Source organism: Maniola jurtina, chromosome 4 (assembly GCF_905333055.1).
Source record: "Maniola jurtina chromosome 4, ilManJurt1.1, whole genome shotgun sequence".
NCBI classification, from domain to species: domain Eukaryota; kingdom Metazoa; phylum Arthropoda; class Insecta; order Lepidoptera; family Nymphalidae; genus Maniola; species Maniola jurtina.
Window position 1 is genome coordinate 4638961 of NC_060032.1, and position 25118 is coordinate 4664078.

General features: G+C 36.7%; 1 protein-coding gene and 1 long non-coding RNA gene across 3 annotated transcripts in view; both read left to right on the plus strand.

The window, feature by feature from the left end:
* LOC123864779 (division abnormally delayed protein) overlaps nt 1–25118 on the plus strand; it is a 150356-nt gene that overhangs the window by 91061 nt on the left and 34177 nt on the right. For both annotated transcript variants that reach the window (XM_045905449.1, XM_045905448.1), the window contains exon 2: nt 10837–10980. In XM_045905449.1, coding sequence (XP_045761405.1) covers nt 10837–10980 — 144 coding nt within the window. The remainder of the gene's footprint in view (nt 1–10836; nt 10981–25118) is intronic.
* LOC123864839 lies at nt 2341–10194 on the plus strand. Its single transcript, XR_006795849.1, has 3 exons — nt 2341–2353; nt 6541–6547; nt 10100–10194. It is a non-coding gene; the product is annotated as an uncharacterized LOC123864839 (long non-coding RNA).

Genomic DNA, 25118 nt, shown 5'->3' on the forward strand with positions numbered 1-25118 from the left:
CGAAGTCGCGGGCATTATCTAGTATTATTATATTCATAGATGCAAATCAAAATTAATTTTACTAGGTAAAATATAAACTCAATTTTTATTTAGTTTGTCTGGTAAATAGTTTAGCTATCTATTTAGTATTGACACAGTTGTTCCATTTTCAGGTCAGTTTAATTTTCACTGCATTGACCTTTTAAAAACGGCATTACGGCTGACATTAGAATATGACGTCAAGGCCGGAAATGCACTGTTAATCTTGACCTTGTCCCGTGTTTGCCGTTTATCGTGAGCATTCGTGACCTTTTGTCATGTGAAGACGTTTTCAAGCCATTCGATACATATAATAGACAAATCACAGGGCTAGGTATAGGGCTATTTTACAAATTCTCGGACGTTTTTAACCCCGACCCAAAAAGAGGGGTGTTATAAGTTTGACGTGTGTATCTGTGTATCTGTCTGTGGCATCGTAGCTCCTAAACTAATGAACCGATTTTAATCTAATTTTTTTTTTTTTGTTTGAAATGTGCCTTGATCGAGAGTGTTCTTAGCTATAATCCAAGGAAATCGGTTCAGCCGTTTGAAAGTTATCAGCTCTTTTCTAGTTACTGTAACCTTCACTTGTCGGGGGTGTTATAAATTTTTAATTTACACTTGTAGTATTTAAACCATTTGCATTCTTACCGAATGACAGAATATTAAATCATTATCAGTATTGTTCAGATTAATTAACCTATGTTTAAATGAGTAATTAAATAGCGAGTTTTAGGGAGTAGAAAAACATTTTCCTTAAAGTAGTTTTTTTATTTACTTAAATTTTCTGAAAGTATACAGATTACTGAAATATGTACTAATATTTTACCCGCAGCTTCGGGTCGAATGGTAGCCCTTTTGCCCCGGTTTAAATCTAAATAATATGTGCTATGTCCTCCTTCAGGTGTTTAAGCGTCGTGCCTATTATAGTAGGTTGAGTAGGTAGGTAGTTGAGACATTAGAAAGCAAAATACAAACAAATTAACACATTCGGATTTATAAAATATATTTTAATATTATAAATATATTTTATAATTATTATATTTCCAAGCGAAATCGAATCTAATACACCTTAGAGCAATTTTATCCGACACTTTATACTAGAGACGTCATATTTTTATAAGTACTTCACCTTATTTCACCGAAGAAAAGGTTCTTGGAGATCCCGTAATCAGGCGATGCGACGACGACGTGAGAGATGTACCTACCTAGGGGGATATTTTCTTTTAAAGCCTTATACCTATATAAATTTATTGTACCCGTAATAGAGTTGGATTAAAGGGAAAATAAGCACTATCTTTTGCAAGTACTTTTACTCATTTAGGTAGAAAGCGAATTGGCTTTTTACCCTTCTGCGCCAAAGCCTTTTGGCTTAAGGGTTATGATTTTAGCAATCTATGTATGTATGTTTGTATCCAGATTCTGTGTGTTCCACCGAAGTGCCTAAACTACTGGGCCCATCTTGATGAAGAGTGTCGTTGTAAAGGTCCGGGTGACATAGACTATATTTTATACGAAAAAAATTGTTTAACGGATGTTGTTACATCAAAAAAAGTGGAGGTCTCCAAAAATTTTGTTTGCTATTGTATCGAGGGGGATGCCAAATGAAATAGAATCTTGGGCTCATGAATATAGAATAACGACAACATTAAAATATATCAAGTGACAGAAAAGCAATTTTATATTCTAATATTTCAGCGTTAGTTTTCGATTTTATCTTGTCTTTCAATACCCTCACAAATTGGGACAAGTTTAAATGATAGATCTGATTCTGAGACATATCACGAGTATAAGTTATAAGTATATCCCATGAACTAAAGCTGAATATTTGATTTTAGAAACTTCTTCAGGTTGGGCGATTTAAGAATGGGTAAAAACTTCAAGGTACTAAGGTAAACTACATGGCAATGTTAGTTAATAGCGGCGATAGAAATGTAAAATACAAATAATGAAATTGTTTTGCTAGTAGGTACAATTAATTTGAAAAACCAAAAAAAAACATTATTATTTCATAGTTTTAAATTTTCACTGCCGTTGTTGCCCACTGACTGCCAATTTTTGTTTTATCCCCCGCCTAGCATCGTCCGATATACTCGCACGAGTAAAATATAAAAGGGGAACGCTCAACGCTGATGCAGACAGTGCAGATGGCCGCTGGAGTAAAATCGAGGGCACAGTGGAAATCTGCATTGATATTTCACACATACGTCCGTATATATCCGCATGCCGCATTCGCGCCGTTGCACGTTGATTAAAACCTGTGGCGGTCATTATTTAATACTGGCTGTCTAATAAAAGCTCTGCCAGTTCTATGCTGCTTCGTTGCTCACTTTTTGTTTGAAATAAATTCAATGTAGGTACAGACCTGTATTTCTTGAATGCAATAGTACCTAATGTGTATGATATCCATATAGCACTATATCACCACCTTTGCTTTGCTTATAAAGTGGCGCGTAGTTTCATTCCAGGCATGAGTTCGAGAGTTTGATTACGAGTTGATTCATTATTTCATCATCATTGTCAACCGAAAGACGTCCACTTCCACTGCATTGTTGTATAATATGTGTAATAAGTTATATAATATGTGTTCCAAATTTTAGCACAATCGGTTGGCAGGAACTGGTCTAAAATTCAGTTGCAGTTGAAATACGTAATAAAGCTTGTAAAGAGATATTGCAAATATCTCTTTATTTTGTGAAGTTGAAGAATGCCACAATCTGTACCTTCCATTAAAAATACATAATTGTACTACTACTCGCACTTAGGCCTAGACTACTAAACCCAATTTAATTTGGGCCAGCTCTCATAACGATGACCGCTTTTATCTTTATCTACTAAAGTTGTAGGCCGCATGCCGATGAGCACGATCTCACCAATATCAATAGAAAAACAATAAAAGCGCGTGTAAAGAGCAGTTTTATAGGAACATCCACAAAAATGCGGCCTGACACGGCCATGTGTTGGTTAAGTTATCATAAATGTATTAGAATAGCGTTGATAGTCTATTTCAGTTTTACTGCACTTTAGAGCTTATCATCAAAATAAAATATTTGGGAGATTCCAATCTGCCCACTTTCCTCATTCTCATATATATTCCTTAGGGTTCTGTGGCAAAATGATTACCTACGAGAATACCTAGTGTAACGTAAAACTAAAACACGTTACCTACTTAAAATGACATAATAAAATTAGTAATAAGAATTACCAGTAACTGAATCATGAATTTACCTAACTTTTCTAATATGAAAAAGTTAATCAATTCTTGCGAAAATAAATTTGAAATCTGTGTATTCACCTTTTATCTTCGTTGTACCAACTCTTCTTCCTTTACAACCTCTCCCACAACTAAGGGTCACTGGTAGAGACACTTTTCCTTTATCAATGGATAGAGATGTTTTAAAAATGTGCTTCGCTTGTCAATTTTTATATTTCTTTTTTTTCTTTTTTTACAACTTTTGGTACAAAGTAAAAAAAAAATATTTCAGTAAATTGTGCTTAAAATGTCTTTATATGGACAATTGGATAACCTAAAATAATTTGACGTTGAAACTACATAAATGTTTATGTTTATAATCATACTATTTACATGTGGCAGATTGAATATACCAATTTGCATCTGGAATAACAGTTGATTTTCTCTGGAGTGTTTCCATTTATCAACACGAAGGCACAATTACAGATAGCCTACGGAACACAGTCCTCTAACACCCACTTTACCGGCAAGCGACGGTTATAAGAATCACGTTTTGTGAATACAGTAAATTATCTTAATCGCCGTGTTGGCGTAAATGGCAAGCGCGAGCATTTGTCTTCGTGTCGTTTGATATAAATTACGATTCTGGATTAAGTTTTATTATCTTGATCCTAGATATGCCAGGGTTATTTATATTAAAGCCTATCATAGATGAGTTTTATTATAACAGGCTCAAATAAAAATATAATTTGTAAATAATTTGAGTATCCTATAAAACTAGTAGCTATTAAAGTATTTTGAGAGTGCTGTAAATGAAATGAAACTTTTGATACGCTCATTGACCCTTCTACATTATAAAGAGATGTGTCTTGATTGATTAACATACATAATTAACAGATCTACTCGTATCAACACACAGCCTAAACCGCTGGGGCAGGCTGGGGTTACAAAGTTGAAATTTTGTTAGCAAGTTTTTAGGTACTCACTAAGAAACGATTTTTGGAAATTCTACCCCCAAATGGGTTAAATAGAATATGAAAATGTGCATGAAAGTCCGTCATTTTTCAATTATATTCATGAAAATTGGAATTTGGGCATGGGTCAAAAATTAAAACGTCTCAGGATTTTTGGAAAATCTACTCGAGCGAAATCAGGGTAGGTCAGCTAGTTTTTTATATTGGCTCACTATAGTTATAGTCAATAGGCTAGGGTGTGATTCGTTAATTTAGTTACAGTGTGATTTACAAATTGCATCTTGTAGGCAAGCGCGCTCCATCTTAGGCTGCATCATCACTTGCCAGAAAGTCTGATTGCAGCCAAGCGTCTATGAAAAAAATCAATCCTTTTTGGAATATTTCCAAGAATGCTAGCTAGTGACTAGTCCCTTTATTCCCAGTTGTTATGTTGATCAGTTATATTGACAGAACTACGGGGAATATCTACATCAAGCTTGCAATATTTCCGATTTCGAATTGAACAAACATAAATACAGCCAACAAACAATTGAGCCAATCTCCAATCTCTGTGTACCCATGTACTGTGTACTTCTGTACTCGCCTTTGAGTATGTGAATTGCAGTGAGCGTGTACTCGACTCCATTGATTGTCTTTTCTACACAAACAAGTTGAAGACAAGTTTATTGCCGATCTATTTGCCGTAAACTTGAGATTTATGTTTGACACTAAACACACTTAACACTAACTACCTACTGTTTCAATTACTTAGATGCTCATTATATTGTAATAGAATAATTGAATACATTATGTGTTTTCGTAAATTTTTTTTAATCCTTGCTATCAGCTAGGTATCCAACAGTGGCAACTCGGGAACATAAACTTGCATGGCCAATATGAATAATTCTACCTTAACAATGAACACCATATACGTTGCAGTGGTCTATGGCTCTTTCTTATGTTTGAAGATTATGATTTGTGTTGTCTACAATTTGTCTATTTATAATAATAATAGTTCTTGATTTTGATTGTTAACCCTCAATAGGAACTAACTTTCTATATGTGTATCAAGTACGATACAATTTAGATAGGGAGACATCATGATATACAAGCTGAAAATGGTAATAAAGCAAAACAGTATATTTTTTATTTTACTGAAATTGTTGGTTTGTTTACGATCTACCACTCTTGCACTACTAAATAAGTAGGCACTTTTATAGATATTTCGGTTCAGTCAGGCATGATTGTGGTCAATTTACCATACGGGACCGACGACCTTAAAAATTGGCGAGAAACGGGTGGATGAGGAAGGCAGAGAATCGTGTGTGGTGGCTCGCTCTCCAAAAGACCTATGTCCAGGATAAAGGCTAATAAATCGATAGAAAATTTAAAGATCCTTCATATTTTTAAGGATTTAAAGACGCAAGCGTGTTCAACAGAAATCCGTGAAGCGTAGATTAGCTCCAACTTAAGCTTCCGAACTTACTTTGAATATAAGACTTTAGAAGACTTTCGTAAGAACTTGTGACGGCGTCTTATAAAAGATTATTCTAGCGAGAGAACATTATATCATCCTGTTATGATGATTTAACTTTTGAGTAGCTTTAAATTCCATCTTAGGTATAAAATTGACTGCTAGAAACATCTTAGGTTAGAGTAAAAAGTATAAACTCACACAAAGCACGGGAACTTCACGCCAAAAGTCACACCGAACGCGCGCGTAATCTTTGTAAAACAAAGAACTGTAAAAAAGCTACAGAGCATTTCCACAGTTCACGGCATTGCTATTGTAACTATAATAATCTAAGCCTATAATATAGCCTATAATAATCTATAGCCTATAGGCCACCTTTTTGACTATAATCTAAGGGACTTTATATAGAAAAAACGCCTCGGGTTCGCGTACCAGACTCTTTGAAGGCAAAATGTATGGTGCTTTATGAAACAAAATACAACAAGCGCCCGACGCGCATGTTTCGTTCCATAGATCACCATAATACATTTTCACAGCATCCCATCCGCACGCCCAGTAGTCTTGCTATATCAAGTCCCAAAAATATTTGCTTAGCATTGAGATTAATTAACAATTTTTTAGTGCTCCGACTCAAAGTAAAACACGGCTGTGTTACCACCTCGGTCTGAATGTCTGTCAGAGATGTTCAGAAAACTGAAATTTAGCTCATATTATATGAGCTTTATACAACGGTTCCTCATGAATAGACGTTCTTTGACATATCAAGAAACCACAGGTATTTTAAACTGAATTCAGTCAGCCCGCCTCTTTGTGCAGTCTATCTAGAACGAGTAAATCCACGCGGCGCCGGTTCCGGTCGCAGACTTTATCGTTTCTTCATGTCTGGCTGTCTGGCTATTCAGCCGTGTAGTCGGCTCGTCGGTCTGTCTGTACATTACACTCGCGCTTAGACGTGCATTGTGTGTGGGTTTTCACACGGCAGTTTTGTTGGTTATATATTCTTAGTGCCTTTATTTATAGTATCTTTCGATAGAGACTACTTCAATAATATAAGATGATACCAGCTACCTAATAATATTATGGTGTTTAGTAATATTATGCTGTGTTACAGCAATTTTTAGGGTTCCGTACCCGAACAGTGTCAATGAGACCCTATTACTAAGCCTTCCTGTCCGTTCATCCGTCCGTCTGGCTATCTGTCTGTCAGGGAGCTATCTCGTGAACCGTTATAAGTAGAGAGTTGTCACAAAATGTGAATTTCTATTGCCGTTATAACAACAAATAATTAAAAAAAACTAAATTGCTGCTATGAAAATTAAAAAAAAAAAATTAAATAAATATTCTGAAATACACATTCTGTGAAAATTTCAACTCTCTGCCTATTACGGTTCACGAGATATAGCCCGTTGACAGACAAACGGACGAATAGACGGACGGATGGACGGACGAACAGCGGAGGCTTAGTAATAGGGTCCCGTCGGCACCCTTCGAGAACGGAACCCTGAAAATGCTCTGTAATCTATACTAATGGATACCATTGACCATTTGGTCGATAAAGGACTGGCACCGCTCAGTCTACGACGACGCACGCCAGGTAGAGTATATACTGTGGTATTGATACTAGACTACTAGAATAATAGGAATAGCATTGAACTCATTGGATATAAATATATATTTACGTAAGTATTTAAACTAAGCAGCAGACATGTCGATATGTCATAGATTGCCTTGAATGTGTAGTCTTTACTATAAACTGATATAAGTACCGACGTCGGATGTATCGGCACCGCCCAGTCTGCGGCTATGCGTCCGTAACCTTGGCGCCGGCTGCCGACCGCGTAGCAATTATTATAGGCACTACAGCTGTTGTACTTAATTACTTTATAGTCGGGGTGGTTAACTGGTAATAGGTATTTGTATAAGTGCATAATGATGAGATAGGTATAAAAATCGAGTTTAATTTTATGCGCGCTAAATGAGTTGTCCAATCTGAACTCGAGGCATGATTGCTCATTGTACAAAAACCTAACGAAATTCTCAGTTGGGCTTGTGTATTTGATCCTAAGTCAAACCGTCCCGTCAGATTGGACTAGGTCACCTACTTGTTTTGCGTGTATTGATGGGTAGTAAAAAATGATCTAAACCCTTGGTAATTTTTAAATTACAGTAGGTAGGCATAACTTTTGACGTCGGCTTCACCAGTATGAAATTCTAGTCCTCTAAAAACCGCAAAAATTTCGTCTCAGTAAGTGTGGGCGCTCAAAATTAGTGCACATAACTTTATGTACCTAATAGTAGAGATAAAATAAGTAGTTAATCAGAATTAAATTATAATATCATGCTGGTTTTATCACACTAATATTATAAAGGCGAAAGTTTGTATGTGTGTGTGTGTGTGTGTGTGTGTGTGTGTGTGTGTATGTTTGTTACTTCTTCACGCAAAAACCACTAGACGGATTTGGCTGAAATTTGGAATGGAGATAGATAATATCCTGGATTAGCACATAGGCTACTTTTTATCCCGGAAAATCCAAGAGTTCCCACGGGATTTCGAAAAACCTAAATCCACGCGGGCGAAGTCGCGGGCATCGGCTAGTCACCCATAAAACTAGTAGTGATGAATTCAGTTGAAAGAATAAAATTGGATATTTTTATCCTCTCAATGGCAACTGAATCTGCGGTCTTTAAGATAAAGAAAATGAGTTGCGTTGCAATATAAATTTTATTCCGTCCTTGCAGAGTTGAAATTGTAATGAATGATGCAATCTTAGCAATTTACGTAGCATCAGTGTCTCGCCTTGAACTTGAGCGGGCGTTCACTGTTTGCGACAATGTGCCAAATTGTTTTTAAGACTTCTACACACAAGACGCGTAGCGAAAACGTGCACAGCGCGGATTATAAACATTGTGCGCAATGAAACTGTACAAAGGCATCATAAAAGGCGTCAACAACATATCTTATATCGGAGCGCGTATAGGAGACGCATCACAACAGTTGGACGAGTTTCAAATCTTCGTACAGTTCCTTGTATGAAAAATAATTGTACGCGCGATAGTAAAACAGTGACAGCGTATATTATTATCAGTCATTTGAATGACCGACTTTGGAAGTCCGAATTAGCGCTTTCCATTGGCCCTAGATCGGCACTTACGCCGCGTGATACTAACCATGAATGTAATATTCGAAATTTCGTTGTCAGTCGAGTTATACGCGGAATGATCTGGGAGCCCACTGCATTATAATTATCCCAATAAAACTCCTATTACGTGATTAATGGAAAGTAATCCCGACCATCAGCAATGGGAATACCATGAAGACAGAGAAAGGCCGACGTTTTCAGTGTAACGTTCTTCGACGCGACGTTTCCGCTATTTGTTTTTCCAAGCCCTAAATGATTCATTTGCAAATGAGTATTTTTGGTATCGAAATATCTTTTGAGTGCTAGTAGGTCTGTGTAGTACAGGTATCTAATCTCAGTTTTATTACTTTTATAATTGTGTTCACTGCTTTATCTTGCTTCTAAAATATCTTCTTGTGAGGAGATTGTGTGATTTTTTTTTAATTTTCTAGCGCAGCGTTCCAATTTTGAAAAATCATGAAACGTCGTTTGTTTATTGGTACATACTGGTGATTTTTTGCTGCAAGTGAAATCGACCACGCGTTTAGAGTGCCACAAAAGAACAATCCAGTGACACGCAGTCTAGTAAAAATGATTACATATTTATAAAATATACGAAATAAATTCTATAAACTTTCTTTGAAAGTAGTTTTCATTGTGGGACCTATACAAACCGTCGTTCTCACATTCGTTACTTGTTCCGAGAAAAATCACTTGCCTCTCCACTCTGATTACTGTTGGAAGAGCTCCAAAACTTGCGAATAAATAACGCTCGGTCACCCAACCCTCCGGAAAACGAGATTTGAACGCTTTTATATGATTTCCTCATCAAAAATCATTACTATTTTTATTATATTTTTATTTGTTCGAAAATAACCACGAAAATTACTTACCTAATAGAAATTATATCCATAGGTATTAAAAAAAAATAAAGATTGTCTACAAACTGAAAAAAATACCTAGGTGTTTAATAATTCAATAATTAGACTGATCCTCTACAAACTCTATAATTTCCTAAAATTCAGAGATTTTACAAAAGTCAGAGTGATTATTAACTGAAGTTGTCTTAAAGGCTCTTAATGATTTAGTGTTCTAAATAAAAGATTGGGTTGACCCTCGTCAGTACCACCTGTCGCGGGTCTGTACGACCCACTTGCTGTACTTACGCGATCTTTATCATTATTATACCTACTTATACACACATACTTGCACACAGTCTTTACTACCCTTTTAGCTTTCTTGGCAAAAGGCTTAAGCGAAGTCCTTTAGAAGTTTTATATTGTAGATAAAAGACTATGTAAAGTTATGCTCTTATTTTTTTAAAACAATGAAAGACTTTTAGTAAAGAGCATAGCAGACGCGATACTTTTAGTATCAGCGATCGGCGATTTAGTTGATTTTCGGAAGCTCAATGCCGCGTTTGCACACTCCACTCCGCACACAACAGTCATACAATCTCCAGTAGGTATACCAAAAGTATCGTGTGTGCTAGGGCCCTGGCCCCTAAGTGTAAAGAATAATTACTTAGGTAGAGACTCTCAATAAATGAGTAGGTATTACCTAATTAGTTTGACCTTTACGACGATTATTTCAGTTTCAATTGGATTGGTTTGAATTATGAATTTTCGCAGCAATTTTCTTAAATCTCTGTTTTCGGGCAAAGATATATAATTCGAACTTGATCTTTCCTGGGAACTTTATTAGGTATTTTGCCATACGAGAATCGAAATGACTAGGTATCACAAAATATTTTGATAAGACAAATTATTATTATTTGTTTTCCCTCGCATAATTAAGAACTTTTACTTTCCTCCAGAAAGCATTATTATAATATGAAATCTTATTATCGAAGATATTCCTTGGCAGTGTTAAGCTGGGACCGCCTTCCTAACGAGATTAAACAGGTCCAATATTTTTACACTGTAGTGTAACATTTAATTTTTATCATTCAGATACTGGTGCTATTATTTTTCTGCATTTCTTAACAATTATATTTATTTTCTTTCTCCAAGAATAATTTTAAAATTTCCTCGCATTCACTTGAAATCGATTCTAATTTTCTTATTTTCTTGTTCTCAGGTTCAGTATGTGGAGGCCAGTGCTGCGGGCGAGGGAGAGAAACACAGCTAAGAAATGTTCTCCGACGAAGAGCAGAGCAGCGCGTTGCGACTGCATTGAGGCCCATCACGGAGCTACTACTAGCCACAAAAAGAACGTTGCAAGGTAATTTGACTCATCTTCAGTGTCATAAAATCGTATAAGTTCACTTAAATACCAGTAATAAATAAGTTAACTTAACTATAACTTTAAATTCTATACTCTACATTCGAGCCAGAGGGTAGACATTACCTACCCTTTTCTCCAAGCTATCATATTGGACACATTTTGCTTTGACTCATATATTTTCATTCATCAAGAAAAGCACACCGGCATGTTCGCTTCAGTCGGTCAATGTATAAAGAATGAAACCTAAATAATGGTTTTCAATCAATTCGATTAATCGCGAACACGGTTCGGTGTGAGTGGGTACCGTAACATGATATTGTCTACGGCGTACGTTGTTCTATTTTCCAGTTTACAACAACAAAACAAAGTCTTACTCATACTAGATACGAGTACAACCTCTTTTCTTCAGTATCTCATGAAAATCAAAGGCTAAAACTACCAAAGGGAATACAAGCACTTGGCAAACTACGGCTGGATTTTTCTTTTTCGTCCCGTTTTCGGAGTAATTAAGCGGGTTTGTGTATCCACCCGACCTATTTACAAAATCTATCAGGGTTGTGTCTAAGCAATTAGTGCTCAATAGTCTTTAATCAGTGCTCGCAAAATTTCTGAATATTTGAGTTTGTTTACTGCAGTTTCTGTTGCAAAGATTCAGGAGATGCATAGATAGGGTACTGTACAATATGCAGAATGCAGATGGACTATGGCATAAAGCTTTCTTATTCTGGGAGACTCTTACTCATTAGTCACAAACCGGTGATGGGTTGATCATTGATGTAGGAGGAATGATTATAATAATATTATGGACTAAAAAAACAAAACAGTAGGCAATTTAAGAAATAATAATTTTTCTCAGGTGAATTTTGTATTATAACAACAATCCCAAGTTTTGAGTTTACATAATTAATTATATTAGCACCATTATATTAACTACCTTATGTATTCAATAATACAATCAAAAAGTCTGCTATGGTACCTATTTTAAATAGGCTTCGACTTTTTTGACTTATAAGAGACATTATTCTGCGAAACATTTTTATTAATTTCATCTTCTAACTATAGGTACAACAGGTCGAGATGGCAATCGGGGTATGAGGTGGGGGGACGTCTCAGTTCCCACATAACCGCACGTCGCTCGCCCGCTCTAGTCCGTATCGGATTGGCGCGGGAGCTCAGCGGGTGAGCGGGGCGTCCCTACCCCGTTTGCCACCTCGACCTGTCGGTACTATACTTTTACTAGCTTCGTATAGGCATAGAGCTATGCCTGACCTACCTATACGAAGCACCTGAACTATTTTGTAACTTAATACTAAGTTCTGGCAACAAAGCTCGCATAGTCACGAAGAAGACGAGGGGATCATAATTTAATCATAACTTTTCTTATAAACTACATATTGTTTGCCTGGCATTACGAACGTTAAGTCCCGTCAACCGAAGAGGTTCAGCGAAACATTATTAATATGTGGCAATATTAATTTCGGTGCTACCAAACGACAGATAATGGATATCATCATCAATGGATCATTCAACTGGCAATATACCACAATGCTGCCTATATTACATGAGGCATTATTAGTTTAACAGGCGCATTATTATCTACAATATCTTGCCTACTCGTAAGTCGTGAGATTGTGCTTGGCTGCAGTCTTCAGATCAGCAAAGTCTTCACTGAGTTTGAAATCTATAGAGCGCACTTTTTTTTTTTCTCTCGTCTGGCTTTACAAAGATCAGCCAATGTCAAGTTTGTAGTTATTTGTAACAAGTTAGATAAACTATACAAGTATGGACCCCGTCTGTGCCGGCGCTCGCCGACATACGCACGGCACCCCCTTAGAGCGCTTTCCAGTCAGTTTTAACAAAAAAAACACTCCAAAAAGGCAGAGCACGCCCGCCAGCTAACACCGACACAGACAAAGTCCCAGAGCGCACTTTGACTTTGCTGAGACTTAAGTTTCAGTTAGAACGAGACAGATTTATGCCAGCGGTATAACGCTATCTCGTTTTAACAATGTCTGAAGTGTAAGCAAAGTCAAAGTGCGCTCTATAGATCTCAGCCTGAGTGTGGCAGGCGTGAGTCAGTTACAGTATGTTTAAAAAAACTTTTACATTTGAAAATGGTGTCATACATCCGAAATATTTTCAAAAAAAAAATATATAACCAGTGTCATTCGAAATAATGTAAGGATTCTAATGATATCCCATGCATAGGAATTTGTTCAGGCATTTAGAAGTTATGATGTAATAAAGAAACCCACATACATACACATATGAACCCTGAAAACATTACACTCCTTTTTTGGGCAGTCGTGTAAAACTAACAAAATGGGATGCTAAAATAATAGCAGTGAATAAATTGCACCGCGCGATATATAAAATCGATAACGCCTAGCTTTGCGGATTTAATAAAACCGGCATAAAGCAAACATTTCAGCATAAGTGCGGTTGGGTTACGATAAACAAAGACTGTATAAAATAAACTCAAACAATAGTCTTGTTATAAATGGTAAAAATGGAATAAAATGTAACGATAAAATACACAACGAATAAAGGTGCCCACGCACTTGAACTGAACTGCAGCTGAACTGCGCGTCGCGGCAGCGCCCCGCACGATATTCTCTCCAGCCGCAACGCGCGTACCGCGTAGCGCGTCACTGCCGCGTGTTCGTTCGAGTGCGTGGGCATCTTTACAGTCGCGGTCCCCTATGATGAGACTCACAGTAAATCTATATAGGTAGGTACTAAGGTTGAAATCTATAGAGTCTGACTTTGCTTAGACTTAGTTTTAGTTAATATGAGACAGATTTATGCCAGCGGTATAGCGCTGTCTCGTTTCAACAGTGATTTAAGTCTGAGCAAAGTCAAAGTGCGCTCTATAGATCTAAGCCTAATTATTTTCATTCTGAGAGGAGACCCGTAATGAGGTAGTGAGCTGGCGATGAGTTGATGATGATGACGATTGTTTTTAACCCCCGACCCAAAAAGAGGGATGTTATAAGTTTGACGTGTGTATCTGTCTGTGGCATCGCAGCTCCTAAACTAATGAACCGATTTTAATTTAGTTTTTTTTTGTTTGAAAGGTGGCTTGATCGAGAGTGTTCTTAGCTATAATCCAAGAATATCGGCTCAATTATTTAAAAGTTATCAGCTCTTTCCTAGTTATTACTGTAACCTTCACTTGTCGGGAGTGTTATAAATTTTTAATTTACACTTGTGTTTGTAAAGTTTTCTAAAACTCTAAGCTGACATTTTTGATACGCTGTGAGTGTGTTGTGTTTTTCCATCGCGATCGTACCTATGGTAGTGTACACATTGACCAAATGTTTTGAATCAAACCAAACACCGCACCCAGCACCGCAGCACCAAATGATTGATTGAAAAACATCAATTGATCATAGTGTGCATTAATTATACGTGTTAGAGATTGTTTTTCTATATACGGCTTTGGGAGTTTTGTGATGTTTGTGAAGGACTGTAAGAACAATAAATACTTGGGCCGGGATAGAACGATACTTGTTTACCAAACACTCTGAGCGCCGACCAATTGGGCGGCCTGTATACAGTGACACTGGCTGCCATTGTAAATATTAGAGTACGGGGGTCGATACATGGCTATAATAATTATAATTAATTATTCTGATCGACTACGCAAAGGGCTGTGATTACGGGTGCAACTTTTTTTTTTTTTTTTTTTTTTTAACTCTTTATTAAAAAGCTTAGTCACTAAGTGACTATGTCGCTTTATTATTTACAATCAACTTCACACTTACATTAACTTACTTACTTCGAATCTTAAAAAATATTCTACTTAACTTATATAGTAATTTAGCTTGATCACACGCAGGAAATGAAAGAAACGTAACACAATCAAAAATATTAAAATTTAAATCAAAAATATTACATAAGCTTAACCTAAACGATTCATTCCGAACACACTCCAACAACACATGGTAAATATCTTCAATTACTCCACACGTGGAGCAATTGGAAGAATCTGACTTTTTCATGAGAAAGGCAAATTTATTAGTAGGAATGTGTCCGGAGCGAAGCCTAAAAGCTGTAATTAGGTCTGATCGACTGGTTTTGTATTTATCAAACCAACAAAACCTCCATGGTTGGGACTGCATCGTCCTGTACCAAATGCCCTTCTCCCTGGATCGCTCATCAAAATACTCGTTCCAGAGAGAATAACACCTCACTCTTACATGCCAAATAAGATCTGAAAAAAAAGGTTCTAGTGCCATGTTCACACCATCGAGGCAGGCTTGTTTAGCAAGGGTGTCCACCTTTTCATTGCCGGTAATGTCAACATGCGATGGAATCCACTGTAAATAAACAGACTTAGATCCTGAATTAAAATCCAAGATTTGTTTTATAATTTTGTAGGCAATCGGGGAGCCTCGATAAGTCGAGGTGCATCGAGCCAAATGCTGCAGGGCACTTTTCGAATCGGTAAGGATAACAATCCTGCTGACATCAACTGATTCAATGTATGACAACGCTTCTGAAATAGCCAATAGTTCAATAACCATTATACAATGGTTTTGATCGTATTTAAATTTAGAATAGCTATTAGTGAGCTCATCATAAACTGCAGCACCAGATGCGTCGTATTCTTTTGATCCATCTGTGTAAATTGGGTAAAAGCTGTTATAAGAATTTGCAAGAAATTGCTCGACTACTGTTTTTAATTGGTGTGCAGTATACTCTTTTTTAGGTTTATTAATAGAGGGAATATCACATCTAACAAAGTCATTAACATTCAAGTTGCTCACCCAAGTTTCCAGGGAAAACATTTCTAGTTGTCTACTTCTATATATGGGGACAGAATTTAGTTCTTGATGAATCATTACTAATAGAGGTTTACGTTTATTTAACCAATTACTTGGGGTTTCACATAATTGAGATAATTCACTCAGCAGGTCTATCACCTTATTACTATGAAAAGATTTAGCTTTAAACCAAAACTTGCCCGCTAAGTAACGTCTGCGAATATACAGCGGTTGTAGAAACAGCTCGCTTTCCATAGCATGTATGGGTGTCGTTTTAATGAAGTTTCCTATTATTCGCATGGCTCGATTTTGTACCATATCCAGCTTCTTTAGATGACATTTCGCGGCGTTATCGTACAAAAAACTTCCGTAGTCTAACCTGCTCCGAATAATAGAAATGTAAAGACGTCGTAAATGCGTAGGGTGGACACCCCAACTAGACCCTGTTAAAATTTTGAAAATGTTTAAAAATCGTAAAACTTTTTGGGTAGTCTCCTTTATATGTTTACTCCAACGTAGCGAGCGATCAAGCCAAAGCCCAAGGTACTTGACATTTTCCACAAGTTCTAGTTGACAATTATCGACCTCAAGGTGTATAGCACTTTGTCTTCTACCTTTCGAGAATAAGCAAATTTTACTTTTAACTGGAGAAATGTCAAGACCTAAATTATTGATTAACTTATTAAATAATTCTAGTGCTATTTGTACTTCGTTTTGAGCACGAGTGAGATTCTTATCTGAATAGTAAATTACATAATCATCAGCAAATTGCGATATCTTGACACTGTGCAAGGACTGAATCTGTTGACATATCTGTATTGTTGCCACATTAAACAATAGCGGAGACAAGGGATCTCCCTGTGCTAATCCTAAACAAGCAGTTCTGCTTATTTCATCGTCATGAATACGAATTTTAAGTCGTCGCTCGTTAAGGAAATTCCATAAATAATCACATATCTTCACACCAACACCATGATCGTGTAATGTTTTCAAAAGCATTGTTATATTGACATTATTATACGCATTATTTATATCGATAAAACAGGCAAGAGTTGTTTGGTTATGGGAGAAAGCCATCTGTATGGTAGACACCAATCGACTTAAACTATCGTGACATGATCTAGCTTTCCGAAACCCTACTGTAGCCTCGGAGAAAAGATTATTATGTTCAAAATACCACTCTAACCTTTTATGTATAATTGAATGAAATGTTTTACACAAACAGGAAATTAGTGAGATTGGTCTAAAAGATGAGCTTAAATTAGGGTCTCTGCCTGGTTTTGGTATTGCAATTATTGTTATATCCCTCCATTGCCATGGAACTACATTAAGTGAAAAAAACAAATTATATAGCTGCAACAAAATAAGCAGTCCCTTCTTGGGTAAATTCCGTATCATAGAGTACGATATACTATCACATCCAGGAGCTGTGTTTTTAGATTTGATTGAGTTTTCCACTTCACATATGGATATAGGGCATTCTAACTGTGGGTTGTTAATATTAAAAATAGGGGCTGGTAGGGAAACATAGTCGGGGGTAAAAGATTTTAAAAAAGAATTAGCATTTTCGTTATCAATATAGGGCCTCGAAACTCTGTGACCTTTAAACCAGCGCATGCGATCCCACATTTCTTTAGCGGTTGAAACCTCATCAAGCGACGAACAATCTTTCTGCCAAGACAATGATTCCGCCCTTCGTATTAATCTTTGGGATTCCTTAATCTTGTTTTGAAGTATATCTAAATTAGCTGGGGTAGGGTTTTTTCGAAATTTTGAAAGCGCCAACCGACGTTCAGCAATTATTTTTGATAAGTTTGCATTCCAATAATGCCTAGGGGTAAATTTTTTAGCAGGGTTCTCATTAATTTTAATAATAGGTATGTATTTATCTGCTGCTTCAATCAAATGATTAATAAAAAGATCATATGCTTCTTGGGGGTCGAGGGGTAGGATAAAGTGAGAAAAAATATTATCCAGATAATCCCTATATTTCGGCCAGTCCGCTTTTCTAAAATTTCTTCTTACAGTGGGCTTAAATGATGGATTAAAGTCTATTGCAATTTTAATAATTAGGTGATCACTGCCTAGTGACTCGTTACACACATTCCAATTTAATTTGAGAGCTAAATTTAGAGATGCAATCGATAAATCAGGAGCAGATTTTTGTAACCTACCATTAACGAGCTTAACACGTGTCGACTCTAGATTGTTTAATGTGACAAAGTTGCTTTCAAATAAAGCATCACATATTTGAGTACCTCGAAGATCCGTCCTATTAGACCAGTTGGAGTGATGGCCGTTAAAATCACCTAAAATTAAGCTATCTTTATCCACAATAGATAACACAAATTCCCAATCACTCTGACTTGTTCTAATAGAAGGAGGGCAGTATACAGCAATTATATCTTTTAAAACTGGACAGTTATAAATTTTAACATGCATTAACTCGATACCTGTATTACTCGTATTTAATATGGGAACTGTTTTTGCTTTAACAGATCGATGAATAAAAACTGCAATGCCCCCATAGCCATCCCACCGATCTTGTCGGAAACATTCGTAACCATAAATATTTAAATTTGTATCGACATCTAACCATGTTTCACATACAACTGCGATATGAATTTTCTCTTGATTTAACAATTGTTTAAATACGACTAATTTGTTTTTGATACTTTGAGCATTCCATTGAATTATTTTTAGACTACTTTCCATTAAATTTATTAAATAATTGTTTAATTAGAGCAAGGCTAGGAAATTTATCTTCAGCAAAAGTTAAAAACCATTCCCATATTAGTTTTAACACTTCTACAGTCTTCTTCGTTATAGAATATGACTTCATAAATAATATTTCAGCAATTCTTTCAAGTAGTTCAGCACAGGAGGCTTTCTTTTTAGTTGTCTCTTCATCTCCACTTTGTGCAAGATTGTCTTTCGTATCTCCTCTTCTGTTCCAAAAATCATCCTCTTCAAATTCCCTATCTTTCTTTTCTTTACCTTTCCTCTTTTTCTTCTTGTTGGATTCATCTCGACGAGAAGTTGTAGGTTTAGGTTCATCACTATAATTTTCTTTAGCAGCTTCGGCATAGCTTCTTCGAGGTAGAGATTCCATAGATTCGGCATGAGATAGGTCAGTATCACAGGATGCAAATTTGGGAAAATCTTTTTGATTCGGCGGAGATGGCGGAGCATACATTGTTGAAGCTTTTTTGAAAGTAACATTAAACTGTGACATTATTTCACGTATTTTTTTCTCTTTTTTGTAGATCGGACATGACTTATTCAGTGACCAATGTGGGCCTGAGCAATTAACGCACTTGAAATTCGTAGTTTCGCAATTATCGTGATTTCCTGTACATTTCGGGCATACAATTTTTTTATTTGGGCAATTATTTTTGCTATGGCCAAAACGCCAGCATTTGGTACATTGAGTGACTGAAAAAACATACTTTTCGATTTGGATTCTCATATCGCAAACATATACATATGAAGGCACTGCCGTACCTTTGAATCCAAGGCGAATTGTTTCGCTTGGTAACCATCCAGTTTCGTCATCATTTCTTCGCATGAGTCTTTTCACTGACACTAGTTCGTGTTCTGTGCGTATGTTTTCTTTAATTTCTTCTTCAGGTAACTCAATTTCTACATTTCTAATTATCCCATATGATATCCCCACTTCATAAGTTTTTTGTATTCTCCATCCTTTTTCTAAAAAGGTATTACACGAAACCAGTTTTTCAGCGCTTTCTATATTACTAAATTGGATACGGACTTTGTATGGATTAACGTATCTAATTCTAGTGACGTCAGTAATATTTTCGCTACGAAGCAATTTAGCCAACTGAAACTGTTTTGGAATCGACTCCTTAGAGTAAATTCCCACTTCTATTGTATTTTCTTCTTCAGTGTTCTTCTCTGTGTACGTTCTGGCCCTTCTTTTGCCGTGTCTACCAACATAAGTCCATCCATTCGTAGAGTCTGACTCCCTCGCTCTTTTATTCGCCCCTCCTGAGTTAGATTCTTCGTTATTATTCATGTTGGAGTGTCGAGATTCGCCGGACATACTCTCGTCCTCAGGCAAGGGCGGATCCAGCATTGTTCAACTTTATACGCCCGAGCGACGCCGTCGACTCCGCACGCGCAGACACTGCCGCGAACGCGCTCTTTCGAATACTATCGGAGCAATAAATACACACCCTCGAGACAATACCGCTCTGAGCGAGCGTTCGGTGCGAACTGGGGTGCAACTTTTGCGTTTTTAGTTAAAAGGAAAAATGGAACCCTTATAGGATCACTTTGTTGTCTGTCTGCCCGTCCTTCCGTCCGTCGTGTCTGTCAAGAAAATCTATAGGGTTCTTCCCGTTGACCTAGAATCATGAAATTCAACAGGTAAGTAGGTCTTATAGCACAAATAAAGGAATAAATCCGAAAACCGTGAATTTGTGGTTACTTCATTACAAAAAAATTAAAATGTGTTTAAATTTTAAGTAAGATAACTATACCAAGTGGGGTATCGTATGAAAGGGTACCTGTACATTCTAAAACAGATTTTTATTTATTTTTGTGCAGAATGTTTTTGATTTATCGTGCAAAATGTAGAAAAAATACCCGAATACGGAACCCTCGGTGCGCGAGTCCGACTCGCATTTGGTCGGTTTTTTTTTGTGAGCTTCGTTATTCGAATTGTGGAATCAACTCCCTTCGGCGGCTTTTTCACTGGATTTCAAAATGGGGTTATTCAAGGGGCGGGCGGGTCAACAAATTCCTGAAAAGCCAGCAGCGCATTAGTAGTTCCTCTGGTGCTGCAAATGTGCATGGGTAGCGGTAATCACTTAACATCAAGTGACCCGCTTGCTCGTTTGTTCACTTTTTATATTTAAAAAATGCTGTAGTACAGCCATAAAATCATAATTTCTTATATCGTGTGGATTTGACATAAAATAGAAACGAGTCCGCATAAATGAAATTTATTGCTTCCTTATTGAATTTCGGGGCATCATCAGAGCATAGTGTAACTGGTAGGTATTAGAAACTGTCTCACTTTTAACTAAAAAAACACAAATAAACTAAAAAATCATAATGGTTTTATGCCAAAATTATTACGATTTCATAATCATTTATAATATGTAAAAAAAATTATAATAAACAATTAGGATCCTGCTCATAAAAGCTACTCAGAAAAATTCCAAAAAGTTTGAAGAATAGGTACAGACAGTGTAGCGTACATATAACACCAAAGTAATATAATGATTGACTGAGTCTGTGGCACACAAACTCGAATTTAAACTAGAAATTGACAGTTCTAAATCTAGTGCTATCCTTTTCCGCAGGGAGCATTATGAAAGGGTTAGCAGTACCTATAGACCTGTAATTTTAGTTTAGAGGTTGTGTACAACTAAATTAGCCACATAGGATATTTATTTAACGTAATAAACTAAATGACTGTAACTACTTACTGCAAGAATTCGTTACACTGTGGTGGCACCAAACGACTACTTCATACAACAAAACAGTTTTATTTACAGAATCTTTATATTCCATAAAATTTAATGACCAAAGCTTTTAACTCAGAAACGACTTAGTTTAGTGTCGTTAAGGCATCAAATGCTACTGCCATTGCCTGTTTGTTCTACTATTTTACAGGCACTTTTGATGGGAAGATTAACTCTGTAAATACAATTACTAGGATGAAGAAGGTCATAAAATGCGGTTCCCACTGTAAATGTGTTACGCTTACGAATTAAGAGACTTTTAAACTCTCCGCAATCCATACCTATTAATATAATAAATGCGAAAGTGTGTCTGTCTGTCAGTCAGCAAAACTTTGCAAAACTTTGCAATTAGACATTGTAAGGTCTACTTCTCCTGAGGATGCTCCGGTGTCGGGGCGAAACGCGCGTCGAGTGGTGTTGGGATATGGACTTCCGCAAAATAACGCCTGCTTCCATAATAGGTTGTAGTTGTTATCGTGCTATTAAGACCATGTCACTTATTAAGCAAGCTTTTTTAAGGGTAACAAAATAATTAGGTATATGTTTTCATGGGATATGAAAAGGGTAAGAATGGAGTGTGGACAGATGTGACAAGCCCTGAGTTTAACCCTATCGCCTATAGCGAACACAAGTGCAATGACCTCAATAATGAGCAGGTTAAAACAATGCGAGCTCACCCTCGGTATGAGTGAAAGGAAGTGGGGGTCCTTTTTGAACACTAGTGTTTTATGTTCACCGATAAATAAGCTTGATACTTGATTGTTTTGTTGATGGAGTGCGCCAAAAGTATTGATTGGTCACGAAGTGGATATTCGCTTGAAATTCAAGTTTTCTTTTTAAAGTAAAAGCCCGTTAAATGTTGCCTGATGGAAAGACAACAGCGGCAGTGCGGCGCGACGGAAACAAACGTAACTATTAATTCGATTCGATTTTTAAAACTTTTCTATGTACCTAGCAATTTTTTTAGCTTTCCTAAATTTCTAAAATCCTGTTAAGTAAAGATTATTATCGTCATCCTTTTAGATTAGATACCACTAGAACCCGGGAAAACAAAAAAATATATGGCAAATATTATATATATTTTAGAAAAAAAGCATTAATACCAATCATCACCATCGCATGCTTCTTTGAAAAAAGAAGTTTGATGATGATCATCCGAAAAGCTTTTTTATCTAAAGCTGCCTTTTTAATTTTGGCTAACTATGCCTTGTCCAACGAATAGAGACATTGAAAATTCGAAAGCTCTTTGAAAATAGATGTAAGTAGTACCTACCTAACGAGTGGAAATGAAATCATATATCTAAATGAATCTATTTTTATGCACTTATGAAAAATATAGGTAGATAAATTATGTAATAGGTAGGTAAGTTATGTTATGTCAGCCCCATTTGAAGCTTTGAAATAAATCCCGATACAATAAGAAACATTTTCTTTGGTCTGAACTTCTTCACAACTTCCATTTATTTTGCGAACAAAATCATAAAACCACTTTGTGAGTGTTCATCAAAAAGTTGTAAGTCAATTTAGACTTGCTTCTACATTTTTGCTTGAACAATTTCAGTTATTTGTTGTTCTAAATGCCCCAGTCTGTTGAATACATTTTCATTTTATCTCAATTAGCTGCGGAGTTATCCTTTTGGAATACATGAATATATTATTTAATATTGGATGAAAGCACACCAAAATGTCTTGGGCTTCATTATCGTCGAGGCACAGATTGAAGAGGTCAAGAGAAACGAGACAACAAAATGTGGCTCGAGAAAATATCCGTCTAAACTCGGCAGTTTTTTTTAATTTATAGATAATTTTAATAATTTAATAATTTTAATAATTTTTAATAACTTTTTTTAATATTTTTTTTAACTATAAAGGTTTATTTATATATTTATGGCGCCTGGCTGCAATCAGAGCTATTGGCAATGATGCAGGTTGAGACGGAGTGCGCTTACTAGATGATACCTATTTCCTTCCTCATTATTGAGGAGAAACTCAAGGCAATTCAAGGAAACTCAAGGCAACAAAGAAACTCAAGCAACAGCTACCCCGACTTCATGCACCGTTGCGTATTCAAATTACGTACGTATAAAATGACACTCATTATTTCGATTTCAACGTGAAGTTGAAAGTAGTAGAGTAAAGTACTTCCTCCTATAAAATCTGTTAGTGACTTTGCTGTGTCTCGCCTGACCTTGAGACTCTCGCCCAATAGGTATAATATAGCAGTTGAGACTTCGGTTTGGCGGATTGTATACATATAAATATACTATGACTAGGTTGGTACTTTCTGTAAGATCAGGCATTTTCCATTTAGCTATAGGCTCTATGTATTTACAAAATATCCTTCATTGATTCGATTTCTAATTTATAACTACTACTACGAGTCTATACCTGAAAAACCCGTGAATGTTTCCAAGTTTTCCTACTCTCTATATACCTACTTACCTAATGAATAATAATAATTGCCTGACATCATGGTGGTGGACCGGGCACAGTCGAGGGTGTTTTTGGTGGACATCACCATCCCATATGACGAGAACCTCGTGAGAGCTGAGACAGAGAAAAAACGCAAGTGTCTTGATCTGGCTTACGAGGTTTCTGACATGTGGCATGTGGAGTCCACTGAAACCATCCCAATCGTTATATGATCGTACGGGTTGATCCAGTCAGCCTCGCTAACCATCTGAGGCGACTGGGGTTCCGAGGCAGTTCGCTCGCAGCCAGGATGCAAACAGCGGTCTTGCTAGACTCGGCTAGGATAGTCTGCCGATTTCTCAACCTGTCGCTCTGACCCCAGGCTGTTTGGTCTCTCCTGCCGGGGTGCAATCCTCCGTCCGGTACAAGTATGTATTATGTAACATGTATGTAGGTTTATTTATATTTATGTATGTAGTATATTATATTTCCTTTGACTTCTACACGAATCTATTTTGGACCCTGGCGTGAGAGTAAGTAAAATATCAAAATAATAATTGAGACCAGCACGCCTGCCGTTACTTTCAGATCGGTCGTACCTTTTCCACTGCGTATTCCACTTACGAGTACGTTTTCCAATTTTCAATTTCAATATATTATTCAAGCAAATGTAGGTAACTTGTTTATATGCTTCAAGCGCTTTATATAGACACCTACGTAAAAGGCTCCATAAAGGGCGTCTGGAGGACTACGGCTGAAAGACGAACGGCACTCGAATTTATCGAATCGCTTTAAAAAAGTCAAGGTTTTATTTTTAGGGATTTCGCAGACAGGAGGTGGTAGCTTATAATATTTAACCTTCTTTTTTTAGCATTTAAACTATCGTGAGTGACATGTATCTATACCATGTAAATTGTAAACAATTTGTCGTTGACCACGAAGACAAAACTCCTCAACCCTGATGCTGTAAGGAATTGCATTCCTAAATCCTGGTGATCCCTGGGGATTTTTAAGGATCATCAGAACATCAGATCAGAAATAAGTTGCATCCCGGGGACGGGCTATTACAGAGAGGCTACTTTTGTCCTGGGAAATCAAAAGTTACCACAGGAGTTTTAGAAACTTAAATCCACGCGAGCGAAGCTGCGGGCGTCAGCTAATTATAAATAAAAATAAAAATAAGTACCCCGAATATGCCCGAATATAAGTAGTTAAGTACCCTCTTCGCGGAAAGAAGTTGATATAGCGCTCTCTCATTACGTCCCATACAAATGATAGAGGCAAAAATCTCGTGGGCGCTAACCATTTTGAGTTACCAACTTCTCGGATAACCTCGAGGTTTCCTTCATCTTGCACTTACCGCACGATTGCTCTGTGCAGATATCTGTATGTAATATTACATCCTTATTTATAGGTATATTTAAAATGTTTAGGCCTCAAGACAAACTTTACATAATTATAC